The 23502-nt window shown below is 40.1% G+C and overlaps 1 protein-coding gene across 1 annotated transcript; it reads right to left on the bottom strand.

The window, feature by feature from the left end:
• Window positions 1–3872: 3872 nt before the first annotated feature.
• On the bottom strand, window positions 3873–4820 carry Or2t6 (olfactory receptor family 2 subfamily T member 6). The gene has a single exon (NM_001000534.1). It carries the CDS (start codon window positions 4818–4820, stop codon window positions 3873–3875), a length of 948 nt encoding a protein of 315 aa, NP_001000534.1.
• Window positions 4821–23502: the final 18682 nt, after the last annotated feature.

Below are 23502 nucleotides of genomic sequence, written 5' to 3'. Positions count from 1 at the left end.
TGTCCAGAGTAAAGATGAAGCACTATAAAGATGTGTGGAGAATGTGTACCGTAAGAGCTGTTGTCACTATGAAGGTAGATGTCCAGGTATCAACACTTGGGAGGTGCCTGTATGGGTCACAGCAAACCCTTGCCAGGAGGTGGAGATGGCAGGGTCACAACAAACCCTTGCTAGGAGGTGGAGATGACGGGGCCACAGCAAACCCTTGCCAGGAGGTGGAGATGGCAGGGTCACAGCAAACCCTTTGCCTTTGTAATGCAGATGCATGCAAATTTCTTCTTAAGAAGAGACAGCAATTAGAGCTTTTCCTGTCATTGGAAGTCTGCAGCATCTGAAAAACTTGAAATCTGACAAGAAACATTTGGGGTGGGACATTTTACTCTCTCCAAATAGACCACCTGTTTCTTCTCTGTACAAGCCGATACAGAAACTAATTTGGAACATAAATTACAAAATATAACACTAATATATCTCCAATGAGGGAAGCTAAAACTTATTTCATTTTCTTCCAGTTACTTTCCCTGTCCAATAAATATTGGCTACAGTGTCATTAGCTAAATATTCATAAACCCGAGCATAGTTTTATGAACCAACTTTTGACATGCCCAGGTCCACCCTACTTCCTAAACTTCCACAGTTCTTTGAAGATGGCTTCCCATGACTTATTGGGTAAAATATATTACACTGGCATGGCTTCTAGAAAACTTGACTTAACTTTTCATGTGGACACTAGTCTTCATTTGAGATAGCCCTGGGAAGAAGGCACATCACCTATGTCTGTGAGGACTGGCCCTCTGTGCATTGATTTTCTCCTGGTGGTGTAAAACAGGGTTTGGGTATGGTGCTCTCATTCCCCAAAGCAGCATTGTTCATGGTCATTGCCTTCTTGCATTGGTGGGAGTCCAGCTAGTTTTTGTGATCGTCCTTACCAACAGTCAATGGCAGAAGTAGCTGTCAAGATGGGCAATTCTACAGTTACTAGCTTTTGTTTTAGCATTCTTTACCAGAACTGATTCCTTGAGATGTTTTTGAAACAGCTCCCAACAGTATGTGGCCCTAGGAAAGGAGGCCTGATATGAAATGAAAACCAGCCTGAAATATCTATTTTTAAAATAAAATTTTATTTACTATTATTTGGGGCTATTAGCCTCAATAATCAAAGCCAATTAATGAATTGTCTTTGTATGACTACACACACACACACACACAGACACACACACACAGACACACACACACAAACACACACACACCGACACACACACACAGACACACACACACACACACACACCCTACCGGTTCTCTTCTATAAGGAACCCTACCGAATATAAATATATACCAGGATTGATATATAGCTATCATCCATTAGTGTTCTCCATACTCTCTCATTTATTAGGATTATCACCTTATTTCCTAGATTGGACATTACAGTGCAGTGGTAATTTTACATATATGTGTATGTATATGTGTGTGTGTGCATATGATTTTGTGCTCCTATAAACAATCTAAAAACTACAAATGAGCAAAGCATATATTTGTCTTTCTATGACTGGCTTACTTTACTTAGTATGTGTACTGACTGGTTTTGTGTGTCAACTTGACACAAGCTGGAGTTATCACAGAAAAAGCAGCCTCAGGTGTGGAACTGCCTTCATGAGACCCAGCTGTAAAGCATTTTCTCAATTAGTGATCAAGTTGGGAGGACCCAGACCATTGTGGGTGGTGCCATCCCTGGGCTGGTGGTCTTGGACTCTATAAGAAAGCAAGCTGAGCAAGCCAGGGGAAGCAAGCCAGTAAGAAACATCCCTCCATGGCCTCTGCATCAGCTCCTGCTTCCTGACCTGCTTTAGTTTGAGTCCTGACTTCCTTTGGTGATGAACAGCAATGTGGAAGTGTAAGCTGAATAAACCCTTTCCTCCCCAACTTGCTTCTTGGTCATGATGTTTGTGGAGGAATAGAAACCCTGACTAAGACAGTATGATTATCTTATTCTGCATTCCTTATTCCTAAAACAACATAACTTCATTTTCCTAAATAGATTTAAAAAATTCCATTGTGTCTATCCCATGTTTTTTTTTCCATTCGTCTGCTGTGGATGCTGGTTGGCTCCATAGTTTAACTGCTATGAACAGTGCTGCAGTAAACTAGTATACAAGTATCACATCAGCGTAGAGGTGTCTACCCAATAGGATATACATGGGTAATATGGTACACCTATTGATTTTTTGAGAAACTTCGACACTGACTTCCATAATGGCTGGCCAACTTTACAGTCCACCTGTGGTGTGTTTTCAGCTAGTCTTAAGTTTCAAATTGAAGTACATACATTTCTCCATATGGAGTCTCCCCAAGGCCACTTCTCTTTTGGAAGGTGGTTAACTGTACTCAAACAGGGTCAGCTCTGCCTCCCAAACTAGCCAGTCAGGTCAGCATAGGACTCAGAGAAGACGGCTCAGTTTGACTAACTTTGTATCTAATCCCCAGCAGCATTTTCAGTACAATGGGCAGTCTGTCTCTATATAGCTCTCCCACTATTGTCAGAGCAGATGGGCATCACTAGACACAACTTGAATTCTGTCCAACAGGCAGGAGTCAAAGCCCAACACTATACCAGACAGAGTTGATCCAAGAGGATGGGAAGGTAGATTTTATGACTGGATCCATTCTACATATTTTTCCCAGCCCTTAATTACTAAAACAGAGATGATATTAGTTTGTCTCCAAAAAGGATTTTCTAGTTGTAACTTACAAATGTAAAGCTGAGTTATATTTTTCTTATTTTACATTAAATCTAGTGAAAAAGATAGTCCTATGGAGAAAAAAATGTTCTAGCCAACATTTCTCTGGAAGTGGAAAGAAGGCGGCATTACTTCTCTTATCACTAACATCTACACTGAGAGTCCAAGAATGACAGTGATTTAGACAAGACCCTGGGACACAATTGTAGAATTGCTCTTGTATGAACTATTTCTTCCTCAAATATATGTTGCTACATACCTGTCTTAGTTAGGGTCTTACTTCTATGAACAGAGACTATGCACAAGGCAAGTCTTACAAAGAACAACATTTAATTGGGTCTGGCTTACAGGTTCAATGGTTCACTCCATTATCATCAAGGCAGGAACATGGTGGCATCCAGGCAGGCCTGGTACAGCTGGAGCTAAGAGTTCTATGTCTTCATCTGAAGGCTGCTAGTGGAAGACTGTCTCCCAGGCACCTAACTAGCACAGGGGTCTTAAAGCCCATACCCACAGTGACACCTCTACTCCAACAAGGCTACACCTACTCCAACAAGGCCACACCTCCAAGGGTCAAACATACAATCACAATACCCCAATATAATGAATAAGAAATCCAATAGAACCCTTGCTCTGCAGTACTTTGGTCTTTGAATTGCCATATACATGTGGTTCTTTTTTGCACATTCAACTTTAGATAAGGCAATTGTTACTCTGGAAAGAGATGTCTGAATATTATAAATTGCATTGTTGAGTGTCTGTAGGTATTCCCTGTGGCACTTTATAACATGTTGTCATTTGAATGTTGACATTTATAAGTGTTTCACAGGTTCTTATAAGGTCACTGAAGGTTGATATGTAATATTAGGCACACAATTTGGGACCTCCATGTACACGAATGGCAATGTGAGAATTCCCAAGAGTCAGTTATGGAAACAAAAAAGGAGAAAACCAGTGGCACTAATGGATGGGAAGCTAGCATCATCTAGACACAAAATGTTGTCATGGCTGCTTATCTTTGATGGAAACATTGCTGATGCATCTTTTCATGGAACTGGCTTTTGAAATTGCTTCAGCATAATCCATCCACATTATCCATGCTTTATCCCAGACAGGCAGAAGTGTGTTAGCTTCTAATTAATTCCTTTCCATACCACAGGTCCCTCTATGTCTTGCTATCACCCTCTTCAAAGCCCCTGCCACATCTCTGTTCCTCAGACTGTAAATAACAGGGTTGAGCAAGGGGGTGAGGATGGTATAAAAGGCTGAGAAGATTTTGTCCTTGAGTGGGGTGTGATAGGCTTGGGGAAGCATATAGGTGTACAAAGCAGCCCCATAAAACAATGTTACCACAATCACATGTGATGAGCAGGTGGCAAAGGCCTTCTTCCTCCCTTCTTCAGACTTTATCTGATGTACTGTGACCAGTATCTGGGCATAGGATGTGATCACCACAGAGAAGGGGACCAACAGCATCACCACACAGCAGATGTACATCACCATTTCATATATGGCTTTGTCACCACAGGCCAGCCTCAGCATCGTAGGAGCCTCGCAGAAAAAGTGGTTGATCTTGTGGGATGCACAGAACGGGAGACTCATGGTGATGGGTGTGAGGAGGAAACTGTCCAAAGCCCCACCGAACCAAGAGCTGGCCAAAATAAACCAGCACACCCTCCGACTCATGAGGACAGGATAACGGAGAGGATTGCAGATGGCCACATAGCGGTCATAGGCCATAAGTCCCAGCAGGAAGAACTCGGCCCCTACAAAGCCCATGTATAGAAAGTACTGGGCTGTACAGGCAGCGAAAGAGATGATCCCTTTGCCTACAATGTAATCAATCAATATCTTAGGTACAATAGTGGAAATATACATCATGTCGATGATGGAGAGGTGGCTGAGGAGGAAATACATGGGGGTGTGAAGATGAGGGTCTATGTGAATGAGAAAGATCATGACTCCATTGGACACTAAGGCCAGGAAGAACACGGCACAAATAACACTGAAGAGGAATCCCGAGGCTTTGTGAGTAAAGAGCCCCACAAAGGTGAAGTCACTGGGGATGGTTTTGTTTCCATCCATGTGTTTATATCTGAGCTGCAAGTACAAAGAGAGAAGGAGGAGTTAAATGAAAATTCCAAAGGTAAGAGTAATCATTACAAATGTATGAGATCCTTAAATTAAACTTCTTTGTCTGATGCCAAGTGCTGTCTGGGAAGTCCATTGTAACTTCCCTTTTGGCCATATCTTCTTGTTGAAGAGTAACCTGAAAGTCAGGGCTCCTGGCATGAAATTGAGTGGATATTTGATAAACAGTTCTTTATGCAAAATAAGTTTGATTATTATTGCATAGTATTTGGGTCCTATAGAGATGGCTTCTCCTCCTCCTCTTCCTCCTCCTCCTTCTCTTCCTTCTTCCCCTTCTTGACTACAATATGATTGCTTAAAATATGTATTCAACAGCAAAACAAAAGTGTTAAATTAATTTTATACAGCCAAGTAACTTAGAACAATATTTGATCAGATTGTGAATTCTCTTCACAGTTTAAAAACGTGCCAATCCAAGGCTGGAAATTAATTTGGCTCAGCAGATAAGGAAGGTCACCATGAAGCTTGATAACCCAAATTTGAGCAGTAGAACTCATGATGGAAGGAGAGAACTGACTCCTGAAAGTTGTCTTCTGATGTCCATATGCATGCCATGATACCCCCATATATGATAGATAGATAGATAAATAAATAAATAAATGTAATAATATTTTTAAAAGAAATATAAAAAACTTTGCCAATTCCACTAGAAATAACTATGAAGCTGTGGACTCTATTGAAAACTATAATAAGTTGTAGTGAGTGGGATAAAAATATCACTCATTATTGACCATGTTAGCCAATTTCTCATTAATATACTGCTATATCTTGTTTTTGCACTGATACAATTGCAATAATTTTGCTTATATTGTAGTAGACATCAGAGAGTGTTTTCTTGCACTTTAATATCTCCTTGGAAGATAAACACTGAAAGCAGTAGCAGAGGAGGGAAATATGTTTGGCTAGTGCTAATAAGAGCTACAGTGGAAACATCACAGACAGTAAAAGAGGATGGACATAAAACTCCCGTTAGTAGACTTGAATTTGGGCTTTTACTACAGAATAGAAGACAGTAGTATACCCTTAAGCATAACAGAGCTCAGACTATTGAAGAAACAAAAGTCAACTCAGGAAGAGAACCGACTTTGAGGGAGGAGCTGAGGGCTAAGCTCAGTGGTAGGGCATTTACTTAGTATGCATGAGGCCCTGGGTCCATCTTAGCACCGTATTAAACAAATAAACAACTGTGCAATAGATGGTGAGGGCTAGGTAGTCAGTTTCTCAAAGTAAGTGGGCCAGAGCATGGAGAACAAATTAATTTTTAAGTATTACCAATGGAATGAATTGCAGTTCAATAATTACGTAACACCACATTTTAACATATTTACAGAACATTTAACATTTTGTCTGGATCTTTTAAGAAATTCCCCCCTTTCAACATTTGTGCTATTTATCATCACCATATTTATCATCAACGTCATTATTACTTTAACATTTCTCTTAACCTTTAAGGTTTGCAAGAGGAAAACATACATCTAGGTCTGACAGCCACAGTTCCGGCTGTGCCTTTGACCACCAGTCTCCTTAAACATCTGGGACACTTTTGCTCTCAAAAGTGATTTATTCTTGATTTATTGAGCCAATCATAAGCTCTAGAGAAGGTGATGTGACAAAAAGCTTGAAGGTTCTTCCAGTTGGGGAGCACACAGGGTCCCCGGAAGGATGAGCATCAATGTGAATGAAAGACTCACTGAGGGAAAGGACGAAAACCAAAGCATTCTGTAGACTGGATACAAATTCGGTATGACAAAACACAGGCAACGAGAGCGAAAATGTATTGGAATATTTCAAATTAAAGACCTCCATGATAGGGTTGTTCTTCAGTGACAGTTTGATATGTACAAGACTTTTGGCTCCACTCTATCCCCAGTAATTAATAATAATAATGATAATGATAATAATAATAATAATAATAATAAACAAAGAACAATCATCTGAAGGACAAAGAAAGCAATCAACAACGGAGAAACCATTTATAAGACAGAAAAAACTTTGAAAAATGTCACAATAAAACTTCACTTTTTTGTACTAAAAATGAAAATAAATTTTAATTTTTTAAAATATTTATTTATTTATTTTAGTGCATATGAGTGCTCTATCTGCATATACACCTGCATGCCAGAGGAGGGCATCAGATCACATTATAGATGGTTGTGAGCCACTATGTGTTTGTTGGGAATTAAACTCAGAACCTCCGGAACAGCAGCTACTGCTCTTACACTAAGCCATCTTGCCAACTTCGAAATATTTTTTTAAGACAGTAAACTAATCAAAGTTGAGGACAGATGTTTAAACTATTTCTTTACATTTTTTGAAATTAGAATATAATGATAACATTTCCCTCTTCCCTTTCCTCCCTCTGTAATCTCCCATACATCCCACTGTCTGTCTGTGTATTTATTTATATATAAATATATGTGTTTATATATTTTAGACATATATATATTTCTAAATATAACATGCTCAGTCCATATAATGTAACTCGAATGGATGTTTTCAGGGATGACCTTTGCTCCTGGATAACAATTGGTGTGCACTTCCCTGGAGAAGACCACCTCTCTAACTCCAAGCTTTTCTCAGGTGCTTATAGGTCATTTTTCTGTTTTTTTTTTGTCTTTTTGTTTGTTTATTTCAAAACAGCATCTCACTATGAAGGTCTAGTTATCCTAGAGCTCACTATGTAGATAAGGCTGACCTTAAACTCAGAGATCTACCTGCCTCTGCCTCTGCCTCTGCCTCTGCCTCTGCCTCTGCCTCTGCCTCTGCCTCTGCCTCTGCCTCTGCCTCTGCCTCTGCCTCTGCCTCTGCCTCTGCCTCTGCCTCTGCCTCTGCCTCTGCCTCTGCCTCTGCCTCTGCCTCTGCCTCCTGAGTGCTGCAATTAAAGGTGTGCACCACCATACCCTATCCACGTGTAGTTCTTTGTGTAGGATTGGGGACAAAAATACTTTTAAAGACAAATCATACATGACTTTCAGAGGCCTGGGATATGACCTTGGTTGCAGAGCGTGTGTCTAGCTTAACAAATAATGTTCTCATTGCTGTGGATAAATAACGAAGAAGATGCAACATAAAGGAAAGGGTAATTTCCATGCATCTCTAAGGATGCAGCTCATCATGTCTGTGAAGGCATGGCTGTAAGTGATAGATTTCAGCTGTGGTGGAAAGTACTCGTTCACACCTGGGCACATCAGGAAACACAGATGGTACAGACATACAAGCCAGATTATACATCTCATAGCCTGACTCCCAGATGTGCCCACCTTGCAAAAATTCCACAAATCCTACCCCTACAAACATCTGGAGACTAAGTATTTAAACACACGTTTTGGGGAATATTTTATATCCAAACACTTCATGCATATGGCCCTGGATTTTATCCACAGCACCACAAAAAGCATTCACAAAATGCTCAGTATCATCAGGGAAATTTAAATCAAAACCATGATGCGGTCTCATCGCCAGTTATAATGGCTAGTGTCATAACGACAGCTACCTTCCCATATTCACTGCAGCACAGTCTTGCAGTGTATGAAACTCACCTAACTGTCCAAATAGGAAAGAGTGAGTAAGGATACAGGCATACAGGATATGTGTACACACACACACACACACACACACACACACACACACACACACCAGAATACAGCAGCTAGGACATAACTTGGATGAAGTGACATTAACTTACACATGCTTTTTCTCATATGCAGAACCTAAAATTATTGACACCCTAGAAGTTCAGAGTAGATAGATCTAGTGGATAGCAAGGACAAGGAAAGGGTCAAGGGTGTGGAGATTGGTCACCTTCGTATAGAAAGTAGAGTTGTATATGAAGAACAAGTTTTGTGATTATGTCAGGACAACCAAGGTGAACAAGAGTTTATTGTGCAAAGTACCTGGAAAAGAAGAATTCGATGTTCTCATCACACACACACAAGTATGTACAAGTGGATGGGGGACATTTGCAGAAATGATAATGGTAATTTTTAAGGTTTTTTCACTACACTACACATATACACACCAACCTATCGCTCTGTACTGAAGTGCAAGTAACACGTGCTACATGTATCCTAATGAGTTTGAGAGGAATCGGGAGGCGTAGTAAGAGTTGAGGGTGAAAAAGGAAGAGGTAGAAATGATGTACATGTAGTACTCATAGAGGTATACGATGTACATGTAGTACTCATATAGGAAACTTGACAAATAGACTTAAGTTAAAAATATGCAACAGACATTCGTGGGCTTTAAGGTAAATGCAGAAGCTGATGTTGGTCTGTGCAGGCCCATTAAAGGGACCGTGTTCACCAGTGCAGTTCACCTCATCTCAAGTCGCTAGAGTCTGGATTTGCATCGCTGCTTGGTACTCACTATGGGTTGCTATGGAACCAGACCTGTGGGAGAGAGAACCTCCCACCTTCATCACCTGTTGAGAGACGGAATGCCACCAGTACGGCAGGACTAAAAAAAGATGGAGGGTAAGAGTAGATACATGGGTACAGGGATGCTTGGACACTCAAGTGTTCAGTCAGGCTAACTTGTGTACATCCTAAAAGCCAGTTTCTACTGGACAAACTTTATCGTGGCATTCACTTGCACTGTCATGCAAAAGACATTGGATAAAGGGCCATCACACATGGCACTGTGGCCTCCCTGTGGTGGTTTTGGGTGGGGGGAGGTGGGTCCTGTGGCTGAGGGCTGGGGTGGGTGGGTATCACCTGTCTTTGAGACTTACTCCATCTCCAAGGACTCCATTCAGACCTCCCTGATGTTCACAATGGGTGGATTTGGCACTGCCCTCCGCAAACTTTTTCTTAAGTAAGTCACTTGTCAAGATAGCATACACACTATCCATCCCAGTAAAAGGAACCTCCTCACTCAAAATGAAATCAATGGATAAATAAATGAATAAAATAAAAAATATTTCTTTGAAATGAGGATAAGATTTACCCAAATTTCTCCATGCTAATAATGATTGGAAAAAATGATTTAAGAAAAATAAACAATTAAACCATAGATAATGCAAGAACAATGTATATATATGGAAATATGTTAGGTTTATATAAATATAAATGCAAATTCCAATGAAGCTGTTTATGTGTTCATGAGCATGTGTATATATGACATGCATGCATGTTAAATATTGGTACAATGTATACACATGCATATATAAATAAAGTCTAAAAATGCTATCCAGTTTGGAAGACATGGGATTTTTTTTTAAATAATGAAATTATGATCCTTTCAATTTACTACTTGAGATAACTATTTAAAATATCCCTAAGATTAAAGTTAGAGCTTTTGTCTCTCATCTTGTGAAAAACAAAGAAATCAACTAAAACGAATTAAAGACTTAGATATGAAAGTCTGAAGGTTTGGAGTTACCTGGAGGAAACTTCAACATGTAGTTACAAGGCTCTGCAGTTGTCCAGTAGCCCAGAAAATCACAAGTCAAAACAACACACCACATTAAATTAAAAACACTGCGCAATGGAAGATACAAGTGAAGACAGCTTCCAAACAGAAGACTTCGCAAGCTACCCATTTACTGCGTATCAACAAGCAGAACAAACACAGAACTCAGAAAACCAAGCACCAAGACGCCAAATCATCCAATCAATAAATGGTCGAATGAAGAAATAGTTCTCAAAGGAAGTAAAAATTATCAACTGACACATTTTAAAGATGTTTAACACCTTTACCCATCAGGGAAACACAATGATATTACACTGAGATCCATTTTACTCTATGTCTATCATCAAGAAAAATTAAAAATTAAGAACACAGGAACTGGTAAACCTCAGGAAACAAGATACCCTTGTCTTAAATTATTGTAGCCACCTTAGAAATCATTCTGGAAGTTCCTTACAAAACTGACAGTCGAAATACAAAATGAGCCAGCTATATTATTGCTCTGTCCTTACACATATCAAAGCCAGATATACATGGCAAAGATATTCTTACCTGTGTTTTAACCCTACTGGTTATAAGAGCAAAGTCACAGAATGAACTTCAGTGTTAATCATTGGTTGGATGGGTAGAAAATACGGTACATAGGAAGAAACCTCCATTTTTATCCATTCTGGTGAGCCAGCAACCCAAGACCCAAGAAAGTGGTCTACCACAGAGAGGCGTTTTCTAGCTCCCCCAGTGGAGTTTTGTCAGCCAGAATGTAGAATGAATTTGCAGGAAACAAAGTTGGAGCTGCAAAGCGTGGTAAATGAAACAGTTCAGATCCAGGAAGGCAAGCACTGAGTGCGTCCCTTTTCATATGCCGGATACAGTGGGGTGGAGAAGCAGAAAACGAGGTCATCTATGCAAGAGGGGGGAGAGGAGCAAACGGTGAAAGAAGGGAAAGGAGGGGAGCGTTATAACGGGAGTGGTCGGAAACCAAACAGGGAAATAATGAAACTAACAGAGGTTAGGAATCAAATGGAACTAACAGATAACTACAGAACATTTCACCCCAACACAAAAGAATAGACCTTCTCATCAGCACCTCCTAGAACCTTCTGGGAAGAAGCAAAGAAATTATTGACTTTCAAGAATTCAACGAAAATGAAGGCACAACATACTCAAACTCATGGGACACAATGAGAACAGTGTTAAAAGGAGAGTTCATAGCATTTAGTGCCTACATAAAGAAATTGGAGAGCTCTCATGCTATTTATAACCATCCACAACTATGAAACGATCTCACATATGAATATTGTCTCACCTCAGCAGTTCACTAATATCTACACATATACAAACCTGTCTGTATATGTCCACTGCCCTCTTCTCTACAACTTTCTGCAGTAATTGTTGGGTAAAGATTAAGTCTTGAATGCAGTTCATAGGTTGGTAAGAGATCTGGTCACAGGGCTTTGGGCTCTCCAGTGATTTCAATCACTGATGCTTGGCTTTTGGGAAACAAACTGACTGAGGAGCTCTCTGCTCACAACAGTCTCCCCATCTCCTCACCTCATCTGTCTGAGCAGTTTCAGGTCTTGACTGCTCTATGTGTATTTCAGGAAGCCATCCCGGGGAGCATAACTGCTCCACGTGTTTCATCATATGCCAGCAAGCTCATTTCAACGGTACCAACAAAGTGTCATTGCAATAACAACACAAACTGAAATAGCTGGTACAGCTACTAAAACTTGGAGACATCTAAAGCTAAAAGCTAATAAAATTGCAGTCTTAAACTCCAACAGAAATTCTTCTAGGAAATTATAAAATGATTCTAAAATGCAGTCTGAAGAATACTAATTGTTTTCTCCCCTCTGGGAGGATCTAAAAACATAACTACAACCCACAAAATGCAACAAAATGACAGAAACTAACAACTGGACAGAAAAAGAGGGTCTAGAAATAATTATCAAACCTGCCAAAGAAACTATACAAAATCCCCATAATTGATATGTTGATTTTTCTTCACATGCGTAACTCAAAAATCATTTGACAGATTCTACAATATGTAGATGGAAAAAAATTTGAAGCTTCACGGTGGAGAATAGGACTTTTACATACTAAAATCTTTAGACAAAGTGCGTCAAAATGTAAAAGTAAAAATACATATTTAAAAACAAATTTTGTATACTGTTTAAATCTCTTTAGCAAAGTATACTATTTTAATGGAAGTGTGTGTGTGTGTGTGTGTAAGCCAACAAGTTTCACATTGCCAAACTATCAACAGAATATTTCTATGCAATATAGCAAAGTGACAAAGAACATATGCATATTTGAATCTATGCATATGGGTACATGTCTGTACATGTTCGTGTGTGAATTACAGCATCATTTATGAGTTTCAAGTTGAGCTGCGTCACACATTGCTACTGTGAGTTTAAACGAACAATTTTGTGAGACTGGCAAAATGTGTTAAAGTCATTTAAAGATCATCTATCTATGCTTTAGCTGCTTTTAGGACTTTAGTCTAAAGCATAAACTGCATAACATAAAGCCAAGGCACAGGTATAGGTGAAAATAATCAACAAACCTTTAAAATTCATAGTGAAAATAAATTCAAACTATTTTAAGTAGTATTTCAAGTTTACTAAATTAAGCATTGTTCAATCTTCATTGAACTTACCAATGATAATGGTGGTTTGTTGATTTGTAGACATGCACACAGTATGTCTGAGCAAGAAACAGGTCTGTAACTGTATAAAAAATAACAATTTTCTGCATTCGCCCTAACAGGTGTTAAGTTGGAATAGGGAAAAAAAATGAGCCATGTGTCAGAAATGAGACTCAGAAACTCCACTGGGATGAACAGAGATGGAATGGCTAGGAATACACTTTCTCAAAGCATGCTGGGCCAATTTACTTAGTTGAATGATATTAACTATATGTTATGCTTTGAATCCTAATAAAACTAGAAGCTGCTGTTTGACAGTGGTTGTGAGGACACTGCCCACTTCTTTATAGCGCTCTGACTTCTGTCCAAGAGAAATCCTCACTGCCCCTGTCCCCAGGATATGTCTTTATATTTCTTCTACAAGTCATATTGATGTCCCGAGTTACTGACTCCACGTTTATATACCTTTAAATGCATTGTGTTTGATGACGCAGTCCTCTTCAAATGGTCTCTACATCCACAGTCTTTAGCCAGTCAATACACTGATCACTTTTAGAATTTAATGACTCTATAGGCAATCAATTTCCACCCCTGACTCGATACTCTTAAATGAGAGAACAAGGGCCTAAAGATGTGAATGTTTACCTTGTTCTTTATGAGCTCACCTCACAGAAAGAACTAACCGGAGTCTGAAAAAAGACCTTGAGATCAGAAAGAAAGCTGACAGCAGTAATCAGAGGCAGGAAAAACGCGCCGCTCATTTGCTCTCTTCTAACTCCATGGGGTAAGTCGAGCCTGTGGTTTCAGTGCAGTATAACTGATGACATCTGACCAACCTATACCATATCACAGTGGGAGGGCTTCTATTCTCCAGATCCACTTCTTGGTGTATCCTGAATGGGTCAAAAGCAATAAATAAAACCTGTCCCCATTATAGCAGCTGGCAGTATCACAAAGCCTGCAAGGTGATCCATCCTCTGTCCAGTCCAGCTACTGTGTACTGAAGTCAGGTTTGTCTCTCAGACAGGCGAATTCTTCATTTGGCACATAGAGTGCCAGAACGTTTGAAAAATTTCCCATCTTTCTACTGTTATGTTCTACTGTAGACTGTAAATATTTCACTCTTATTAGAAGTGTATCTGAGTGAGCTAGAAATTCACTTCTGTGTTTGAGAGCTAGGCTTTGGACTGAAGATTTTACTGTATTGTATCCAAACAAACAATTTATCTCCGTACTCCTGGATATGCTATGTCTGGTTCCGACCCAGCTTCGGCAAAGTGAGTATCATTGTTACGTCAACAGAAAAGACCTTACTTCACAGCTCTATCCAATGGGATTATATTCTTCTCTCGCCAGTGTCTCTGTGTGTCAAACTTAGAGAAAGTCCATATCACTTCAAAGAGTACAGATTATCTGAATGATCTCAAATGGGCAATCTATCTTACCCATAGTTCTACCTAGACATGATCCAAGGCAGATGTGTGACCTCGCAATCAAAATGGAGGTGAAGGATGATGACAACACTGAATCACTTTTAGGTATAAGATAGTTCGAAAGAGAAATATTGTTTAAAGCTAAAGCAGTTATGATAAACTTCAGAAGACATATGAAATTGAAAAGATAAAAGAACCCCCCCTTTCTCTCTCTCTCTCTCTCTCTCTCTCTCTCTCTCTCTCTCTGACACACACACACACACACACACACACACACACACACACACACACGATAATGATGATCTAGCTGAAATGAACATCAAGGAAGGAGAGGGTTACTTAGATCTGTGAAGATGGCCACTCACCTGAGCCATTAGCTTTCACTTGATCACCACACAAGGTCGGGGCACACAGCATTAGGCAACCAAGGAAAGGAAAGTTTAAATAACTTAGAAAATGTCATCATAATAAGCCTGAAATGTCTCCCAGGAGAAAAACGTCTGAGAATCCAGTGGGTATCAATTAAACTGCCCCAGCCTGAAAGCAGACCCTTCACTCACTATGTCAGATAGCAAGTAGAGAATGGGCGCTGAAGCAGCTGACTGGGCCATCTTCCCTTCAGCTGTTTCATGTTCAATTAACAGCTTGAGGATAACTGTTTACTAGACGTTTCCTCATAAGAATCCTTATGTCTCTCATTTCTCTAGAGTTTAACTTAGTGGTGTTTGGAGTGTTGCCAAGCAGAAGAAGCAGTTCCTGTGTTTAGTTGGTCATATTAGTTAGGACTCTAGTGCCCCCGTTTTCCTCTTCTATGAAGTAGCTTCCCAATGACATCATTCAGTAACTAAATACAAATAAGTAAAGTTTTTTTTTTTTTAACAGACATTAGATGGGTAGTGCGGGGCTCTTTTCAAACACGTTTGATACACTTCATGCCTTCCCCTCATAGCCACCTCTTATGCCCACCTCTCGTGCCTACCCCTCATGCTGCACCTCAGTCCCACTCCTCCCGCCTGTCTCTCATGCCACATTTGTTTCACCACTTCTCTTCCCATTCACACTAGGCTCCCCTGCTCCCGTGGACAGTTTCAATCCAATTTAACGTCATCAATGCCCATACGATTTTATATATTTATAAATCCTAGGACCCCAGAAGGAGAGAAAATGTGATATTTGTCTTTTTTGAGACTGACTGAATTCACTTAATATAGCTATTTCCAGTTGGGTCCATTTCCCCATAAATGGCACAATTTCATTCTTATGAGAAAAAAAAAATCAGTCTTACACACATACCACATTCTCATGATTGTGACTCTGTTACTGGGTGATTTGTAGCATTTTGAAGCCTTCCATGTTGACTCAGATTGGCTGGACTAGCTGACACTATTCACTAGAGTGTAAGGTCCCTTTATCCATATCCCAACCAGCACTCGTCACTTTGTCTTCTTTCCTTTCCTTTTTTTCTTTTATTGGATTTTGCATTTACATTTTAAAGGTTATCTCCTTTCCAGGTTTCCCCTCCAGAAACCCTCTTTCCCATCCTCCCTATCCCTGCTTCTATGAGGGTGCTCCCTCACCCATCCACTCCCCCTGACACTCTCAGACACTGGGGCATCGAGTCTTGACAGGACCAAGGGCCTCTCCTCCCATTGATGCCCCACAAGGTCATCCTTTGCTACATATGCAGATGGAGTCATAGGTCCATCCCTGTGTTCTCTTGGGATGGTGGTTTAAGTCCCTGGGAGCTCTGGGGTGTCTGGTTAGTTGATGTTGTTGTTGTTCTTATGGGGATGCAAACCCCTTCAGCTCTCCTTCACTCCTTTCTCTCACTCCTCCATTGGGGACACTGTTCTCAGTTCAATGGTTGCCTGCTAGCACACACCGCAATTTGTCAGGTTCTGGCAGAGTCTCTCAGAAGGCAGCTATATCAGGCTCCTGTCAACATGCACTTCTTGGCATCTACAATATTGTCTGGGTTTGGTTTCTGTATATGGGATGGATCCCCCAGATGGGGCAGTCTCTGGATCCTTCAGTCTTTCCTTCAGTCTCTGCTCCATACTTTGTCACCATATTTCCTCCTGTGGGTATTTTTATTCTCTTCTCAGAAGGTCTGAAGCATCCACACTTTCCTTCTTGAGCTTCATGTGGTTCATGAATTGTATTTTGGATATTGCGAGCTTTGGGCTATTATCTACTTATCTGTGAGTATATACTGTGTGTGTTCTTTTGTGATTGGGTTACCTCACACAGGATGATCTTTTCTAGTTCAATCCATCTGCCTATGAATTTCATGAAGTCATTGTTTTTAATAGCTGAGTAGTACTCCATTGTGTAAATGTAACACATTTTCAGTATCCATTCCTCTATTGAAGGACATTTGGGTTCTTTCCAGCTTCTGGCTATTATAAATAAGGCTGCTATGAATATAGTGGAGCATGTGTTCTTGTTATATGTTGGAGCATCTTTTGGGTATATGCCCAGAAGTGGTATAGCTGGATCCTCAGGTAGTACTATATCCAATTTTCTGAGGAACCTCCAGACTGATTTCCAGAGTGCTTGCACCAGCTTGCAATTTCACCAACAATGAAGGAGTGTTCTTTCTCCACATCTTCGCCAGCATCTGCTGTCACCTGAGTTTTTGATCTTAGCCATTCTGACTGGTGTGAGGTGGAATCTCAGAATTGTTTTGATTTGCATTTCCCTGATGACTAAGGATGTTAATGAGGGACATTCTCAATGAGATGAGATATAATCTCATTGTAGTCTTTGAATTTCTCTAATGGCCAGTGAGGTTGAACATTACTTTCATGTGTTTATTGAACATTTGTATTTCATCTTTTGAAACTAGTCTGCTGATGTCGTTAACCCATTTTTCATCAGTTCAACAGAGACAATGAGCAGTCTTCTAAGAAAACAGACCAGGCCACTTTTTGTTTAATAGTTGAACTAAAGTGACAATTCAGAACAAATTGTTAAAAAAAACACTTTACCCTTAATTGAGAGTTCATATTCCATAAAGAATATACAATTTTACAGTCAGTTTTTAAAAAATATTTATGTATATTATGTATTATGTATGTATATATATGTATGTTTTATGTGCATGCACATTTGTATGCTAAGACGAGAGCATCAGATCCCTACAGTTATAGCCAGGTGTAAGCTGACATGTGGTGCTGGGAATTGAACTCAGGACCTTTGCAATGGTAGCCAGTATGCTTAACCCCCGAGCCATCTCCCTGAGTCATCTCTCCAGGTCTACAAAGTAGTTTTCCCTTTTTCTTTTTAAAGGTAGTAAGTAATTTTGTAATAACTGAAGACTAAGGGAACTCCTCTTCATGTGGGGTCCCATTGAACAAACAGAAACCTTTGGAGAAGTAAATTTGTTAAAGAGATGTGCCAGGAGGGGCTTCATATGTCAGGACTTTTCTCTCCCCTTGTCCACTAAGAAGAAATCCAGAAAGCCCGTGTTTTAGTTAAAGAACTAATGGTAACCACCAAGGGGACATGGTGTCTATGCAAAACCAGACAGTTTTCACCTAAAAGAGGATAAGAGATAATTTATTTTGAGGATAAATATAAGTGACTATTGGCTGGGAAAAGTGTTCCAATGTTGTAACTATTTGACATTTTAAAAAATATCAATACCATAATATCATAGATCAAAAGGCACTTTTGAAATATACTAGTCCAACAGTAAGTAACTGAACCCCAACTGAAGAAATCCCAGCTATAAGATAAGCAGTAGGAGGCAGAGAAAAGGCTGAAACTTCTTATCCTCCCATATCTATCTTCCCAGTTTTATTCAATTCTTGGACCTGAACCCAGGAGTTTACACATATTAAGCAAGCCACTCACCAACTAAGCTATATTTCCAACTGCCTGTACTTTATTATTGAAAAGGAAATTTTAAGAAGTGAATAGTAGAAAGCCAAACATAACAGAATTGAAGGAATGAAGTAAACTAACATATATACAAGAAGTTCACGTGGATACCATACAAATATCATGTAATTAATAAAACATTTAAGTCAGGATACAAGTTCATATTTTCTTGAACAAGAAAGTTCATATTTTCAATGGATTGGAAAATTTCTTGATTGCTGATAATTGCTCTAGTTCCAAGAGGTAGATGTTTTAAGTAGACTTCTTGTTTGGAAGCAATATTATTCACTGAGAATTGCACATGTGTGTACATAACCTGGAGTAAGTGCACAAACAAAAAAGCAAAAACCACCACAGGAGGGGAGAGTGTTAGCGAGGATATGAGCAGAATACAGGTACTATGAAAGCAGAAATGAAAGATGGGGTTTTAGTTGGGGATGGGGAATAGTAGAAAATAGGGAGGGGGAGGGAAGAGTGATACTAAGGGTATTTGAAAAGGCCAAAGGGAATTATATCATTTTATGTTACCTAAAGTTATGTATAATATATATGTGTATATATATATATATGTATTGTACTTATATATATATATGTACAATACACATGGATGCATATGGACTTGCACACACACACACACACACACACACACACACACACCAGAACAAAGATGCAATTATTTGTTTAATTACAACTTCAACTGAACATGCACATGGCTATGAATTAATGTGTCTTATGGACAGTGGTAAATATTAAGGCTATAGCAAGTTGATTGGTCAAAAATCTTAAGCTGTATCTGCTAAAAGCGGTAGCTGAATTTGTTAAGGAAGTATTGTAGAAGGAAATCATCCAGGGTATTCACAAGGGTCACTTGTACATGCACATCCCATTGCTTTATATTATGTGTCTGTTTTTGCCAGCAGAACACTATGTCTGATTGTCATAGGAACTTTTGGCCATCCTGATCAGTTTCCTTACATAGATGTTCAGTTAAGTTTATTATAGTAACCTTCTTTGTGGCTTAGGACCTGTTCCCTTAAAATTGGTATTAAAGTTCTGGTAACTAAGCCCCAAAGGAAAAAAAAAAGGAAACAAAAATTCTATCCATCGATCCAGAGGTGGAAGAACTACCACTGCCCTATTTTCCTGGAAGAACGGTGACCCCGTCATGGGCATCAGCTTCATCCTAGGAAACTTTTCCTTTTCTTTCCCTACAGTGTCTCCCTGGCACACCTGCAGTGGCTCTAATTATTCTCTTTGTTCCCTGAATATTCCCAACGTCACTTAAACCTTCATGGTCCCCCCTCCTCTATGTTCCTAGACTCACAAGGGTCTTTTTCAGCCAAAGGGTCCGAGAATCCCTAAACCTTACTTATTATATATGTTCCCTTCTGGACCAGTAACCTGTACAACTGGAGCTCACAGTCACTCCCTTCTTTGAGAAGCCTCACACACCCTTCTCTGTTTTAAAGACTTTTTAATACCCATAACACTGCTTGGCATGCTTGCCAACAGTTACTGGCCATTGAGTTCACATTGGAAGAAAGGGACTGAATAAAATTGGAAACCAAAAAAGTGGCACTGGGTCAGAAAGATCTCTGACTGATAATGCTGCATACTGAGAGTGTGTTTCCATCCAACATAATGGCACTGGGGTCCTGGCCAAGGAAATGAAGTGTTAGACATCTATTGCCAGGTTTTCTGGCTAAACTCTGAGCAGCCCACAAACCTGTCAGAGGTCAGTAAGGTCACAAAGGGGACTCAGTGCATCCTCCTGTATCCCTATAGTGCCCCCTAGAGGCTTATCATGCCTATACCCTCATAGACCCAGATGCATTGGAGAATCAGCTAGTATTCCACATTGCTCTTGCCACTCACTTGGCCCCAGATATTAGAAGTTACAAAATTTAGAGGGATTTGAAGTATGACTAGGTTTCAGTGTCTGAAGGTAGCTCATAATGTGTTTAATAACAGAAATAATTGAAAGCCAAATGGACAAGAGACTTACCAAGGCCATAGTGGCATTCTTATGAGAAAGTTTGAGTAATAAACAAGTCTGGTGCAACAGGCAAGAAGGGGGCCAGGAGACAAGCAAGCCACAACAGAGAAAGGCCAATGTCCCTACTGTATGGAAAAGGAAAAAGGAAGTTGGAAAGGTAAGTACTCTAATTGGAAGTATAAGGCCCTGTAAGAACTATAGCTTTAAAAGTGACATCAACCATACTTCTACACTTTAAGTCCCCAGGAGTCTAAGGTAATACTTAAAGTTGACAATGAAGCAATTGACTACTTAATAGACACTAGGTTGATATTTTCATTCTTTAAGAATCCCCTAGGCCAACTGACTGATCAAAAGATTGTAGTCCAAAGTGCAACAAAAACTCCCTTACCATCTCTAGACTACCACCCATTCCATTGGCCTAGAGAAGGGGACAATAACTCATATGTTATTGGTCATGTCTGATTGCAGCTATCCCCTGCTGTAATGAGACCTCTTGCTTAAACTGAAAGGTACTGTCATCTCGAATAGCGAGACACACTTAGACTTCCAGATAAAAAAATGCAGATAGATAAATAAATAGATATAAAGATAGATGGATGGATAGATAGATGGATGGATGGATAGATAGATAGATAGATAGATAGATAGATAGATAGATAGATAGAGATGTGTCTTGTCATCTGTCAAAAGAATATCTTTTGGCTGAAAGTCTTGCTCCAAATCAAAAATACAGATGGACTTTCTCAGATTTTTAGCAAAGATTCCCAAGGATATGGGTAGAAACTAAGCCCCTAGTACTGGCCCTAAAGTGAGTTCCTATAATTGTTCAACTAACCAGTTCAGTTACCCTTGTCAGATTAAAAAAACAGGAACTATATTCCATATTACTGGCTTAGAGAGACAGGTATCCTGGTGCCCTGCCAGTCTCCCTGGAATGCATTCCTCCTGTCTATGCTCTGATTACATACTATAGTGGTTAATTGTTAATCTGCTCTGGCTTCCAGTGAGTGACTGTGCTTCCAGCCACCTACCAGAGTTCTCTGGATTCACGAATGAAAAGACACAGACACAGACATGGACAGACACACACACACACACACACACACACACACACACACACACACACACGTCAGCTTAATTTTGATATGCATTGACCAGTTCAATGGTTGGTCACTTCCATTGTACATACTCTCCTCCCGAGTTAACACCTTCTAAATCTATATTTTATCTTTGCTACCCTAGACACAAGGGGCCCCTTTCCCAGATTCTTACACGTCAGCAGGTCTTTAAGTCTCATCCCTCTGCTTCCCTATCATGGTGACTCCATCCTATGCCTGTCTCATGGTGGAAATCCTTCTTTATCTCCCCCATGTTTCTTGTCCAGGAATCCTGAAAGTCCTCCCTCTTTCACTCTACCCAGTCATTGTCTTTGTCTCTTTATTGATTAATCAAAAACCAATGGGAGATAGGGATCCTCAGCAACTGGACATGTAGATTCCCATCAGATTTGGGGAGCCAAACTAAGGCAAAGCATTAGAACCAATCCCTAACAATAGACCAGTTCAAGATCTGAGGGAAGTGAATAAGAGACTTGAGATTATCTACTCCACAGTTCCAAGCCCATATACTCATGAGTAGGATCCTCCAGGAAAACAGGGGTAGACTGTCCTGGACCAGAAAGATACATTGTTTCTTCTCCCATTGGCAGAGGTGATAAAACCTAGTTTTACTTTTAAATGACAGAATCAAAGGAAGGTTAAAGTAGGCAATGTATTTAGACCAGGTTCTCCCAAGGATTTAAAAATTCTCCAGCTCTGTGATGAGAGACGTTTTGATCTGACCTCCTGTCAGAAGTTTCCCAGAACCATCCTCTTACAATGTGTTCATGACCTCCTCCTAGTTTCTGAACCTGAACTAGATTGTAAAGGGGTCACTGAGGGACTGCTGCAAGAGGTTTGTACCTATGGAATATCAGATAAGGAAGTCCAACTTTGTATATCAGAGGCTACATATCTTGGCTAGCAATTGAGGGGAGGCAAAGGAGCTTGTCTTGGAGAAGGATTGCTGCTGCCACCTTTCACATCCCAACTACAAAGACTAAGAGACAGCTTGTAGAGTTCCTCAGTGTGGTTAGGTATTGCGTCCCCTAGATCCCAGGGTTTGTAGAAATAGCAAAGCCTCTATACACCAGCACTGAGCTCCTAATCTGGGCTGAGACTAAACAAAAGGTGTTTTAGGCTTTAAAGACATCTGACTTTGGCTCCAGCCCTAGTACTTCAAGATGTCTCAAACCTTTTCATCTGTTTGTCCATGAAGTAAATTGTATTGCAAAAGCTGTTTAAACACAAACTTTAGGGTCATGAAAATGCTCTGTGTCATACCTGTCCAAGCTTTTGGGCCCTGAAGCCTCGGGGTGGCCAAGTTGTCTAAGAGCTGTAATGGCTACCACTATTTTATTAAAAGAAGCAGAGAAGTTAACTCTGGGTCAGTATTTATACTCATAGCACCTTATGCAGTTGGAGCCCTCCTCCAAGGAACGTCAGAATGCTGGCTGTTTAATTTTCATATGACCTAGTACCATGCCCTACTACTGGACAATCCTAGGGTCCAATTTGAGCAACCAATTGTGATTGATCCTGTTGTGTTCTTGCTGATGATGAGCCCTAGATGCTCATCTGTGATTTGTCTTGAGGTAGCAACCATGGTCAAGAGGTTCTATCTAGACCTAATGAATAACTTCCTAAAAGATTCTGATGCAGTGCTCTACAGTGATGGGACCATGCACACATGGACTTTACTGGTTATTATAACTGAAATGATTTGGACCCAAACTTTAGGGCCATGTACCTTGGCCCAGAGAACAGAACTGATCACTCTCACCCTGACTGTCAGATAGGGAAAAGGAAAGTCTATCACTATATACATGGACAGTTACTATGCTTTTGCTACTGCACACATCCATGGTATAATCTGTAGGGAAAGTGGGCTCCTCACTTCTGGGGGGAAAAGGATATTAAAAACAAAGAGGAAGTCTTGGTTATCCTACAGGCTATTTGGATTCCCCCATGAGTTGACATCCTAGACAACGAGATGACTCTCTTAAGACAAGAGTTAGCCAGAACACTGACCTGGCTGCCCAAAAAGTGGCCCCAAGACCAGCAGAGCCTACTGATATTCTGGTGACATCCCTTGATGCAGTTTTGCCCAGGATTCCATGGTTTAACCAAGAGGAAATAAAGGATG

This window comes from Rattus norvegicus, chromosome 15 (assembly GCF_021556685.1).
Source record: "Rattus norvegicus strain SHRSP/BbbUtx chromosome 15, alternate assembly SHRSP_T2T, whole genome shotgun sequence".
Lineage (NCBI taxonomy): Eukaryota > Metazoa > Chordata > Mammalia > Rodentia > Muridae > Rattus > Rattus norvegicus.
The sequence above is the reverse complement of the archived record's forward strand: the minus strand, read 5'-3'. Positions and strand labels throughout refer to the sequence as shown.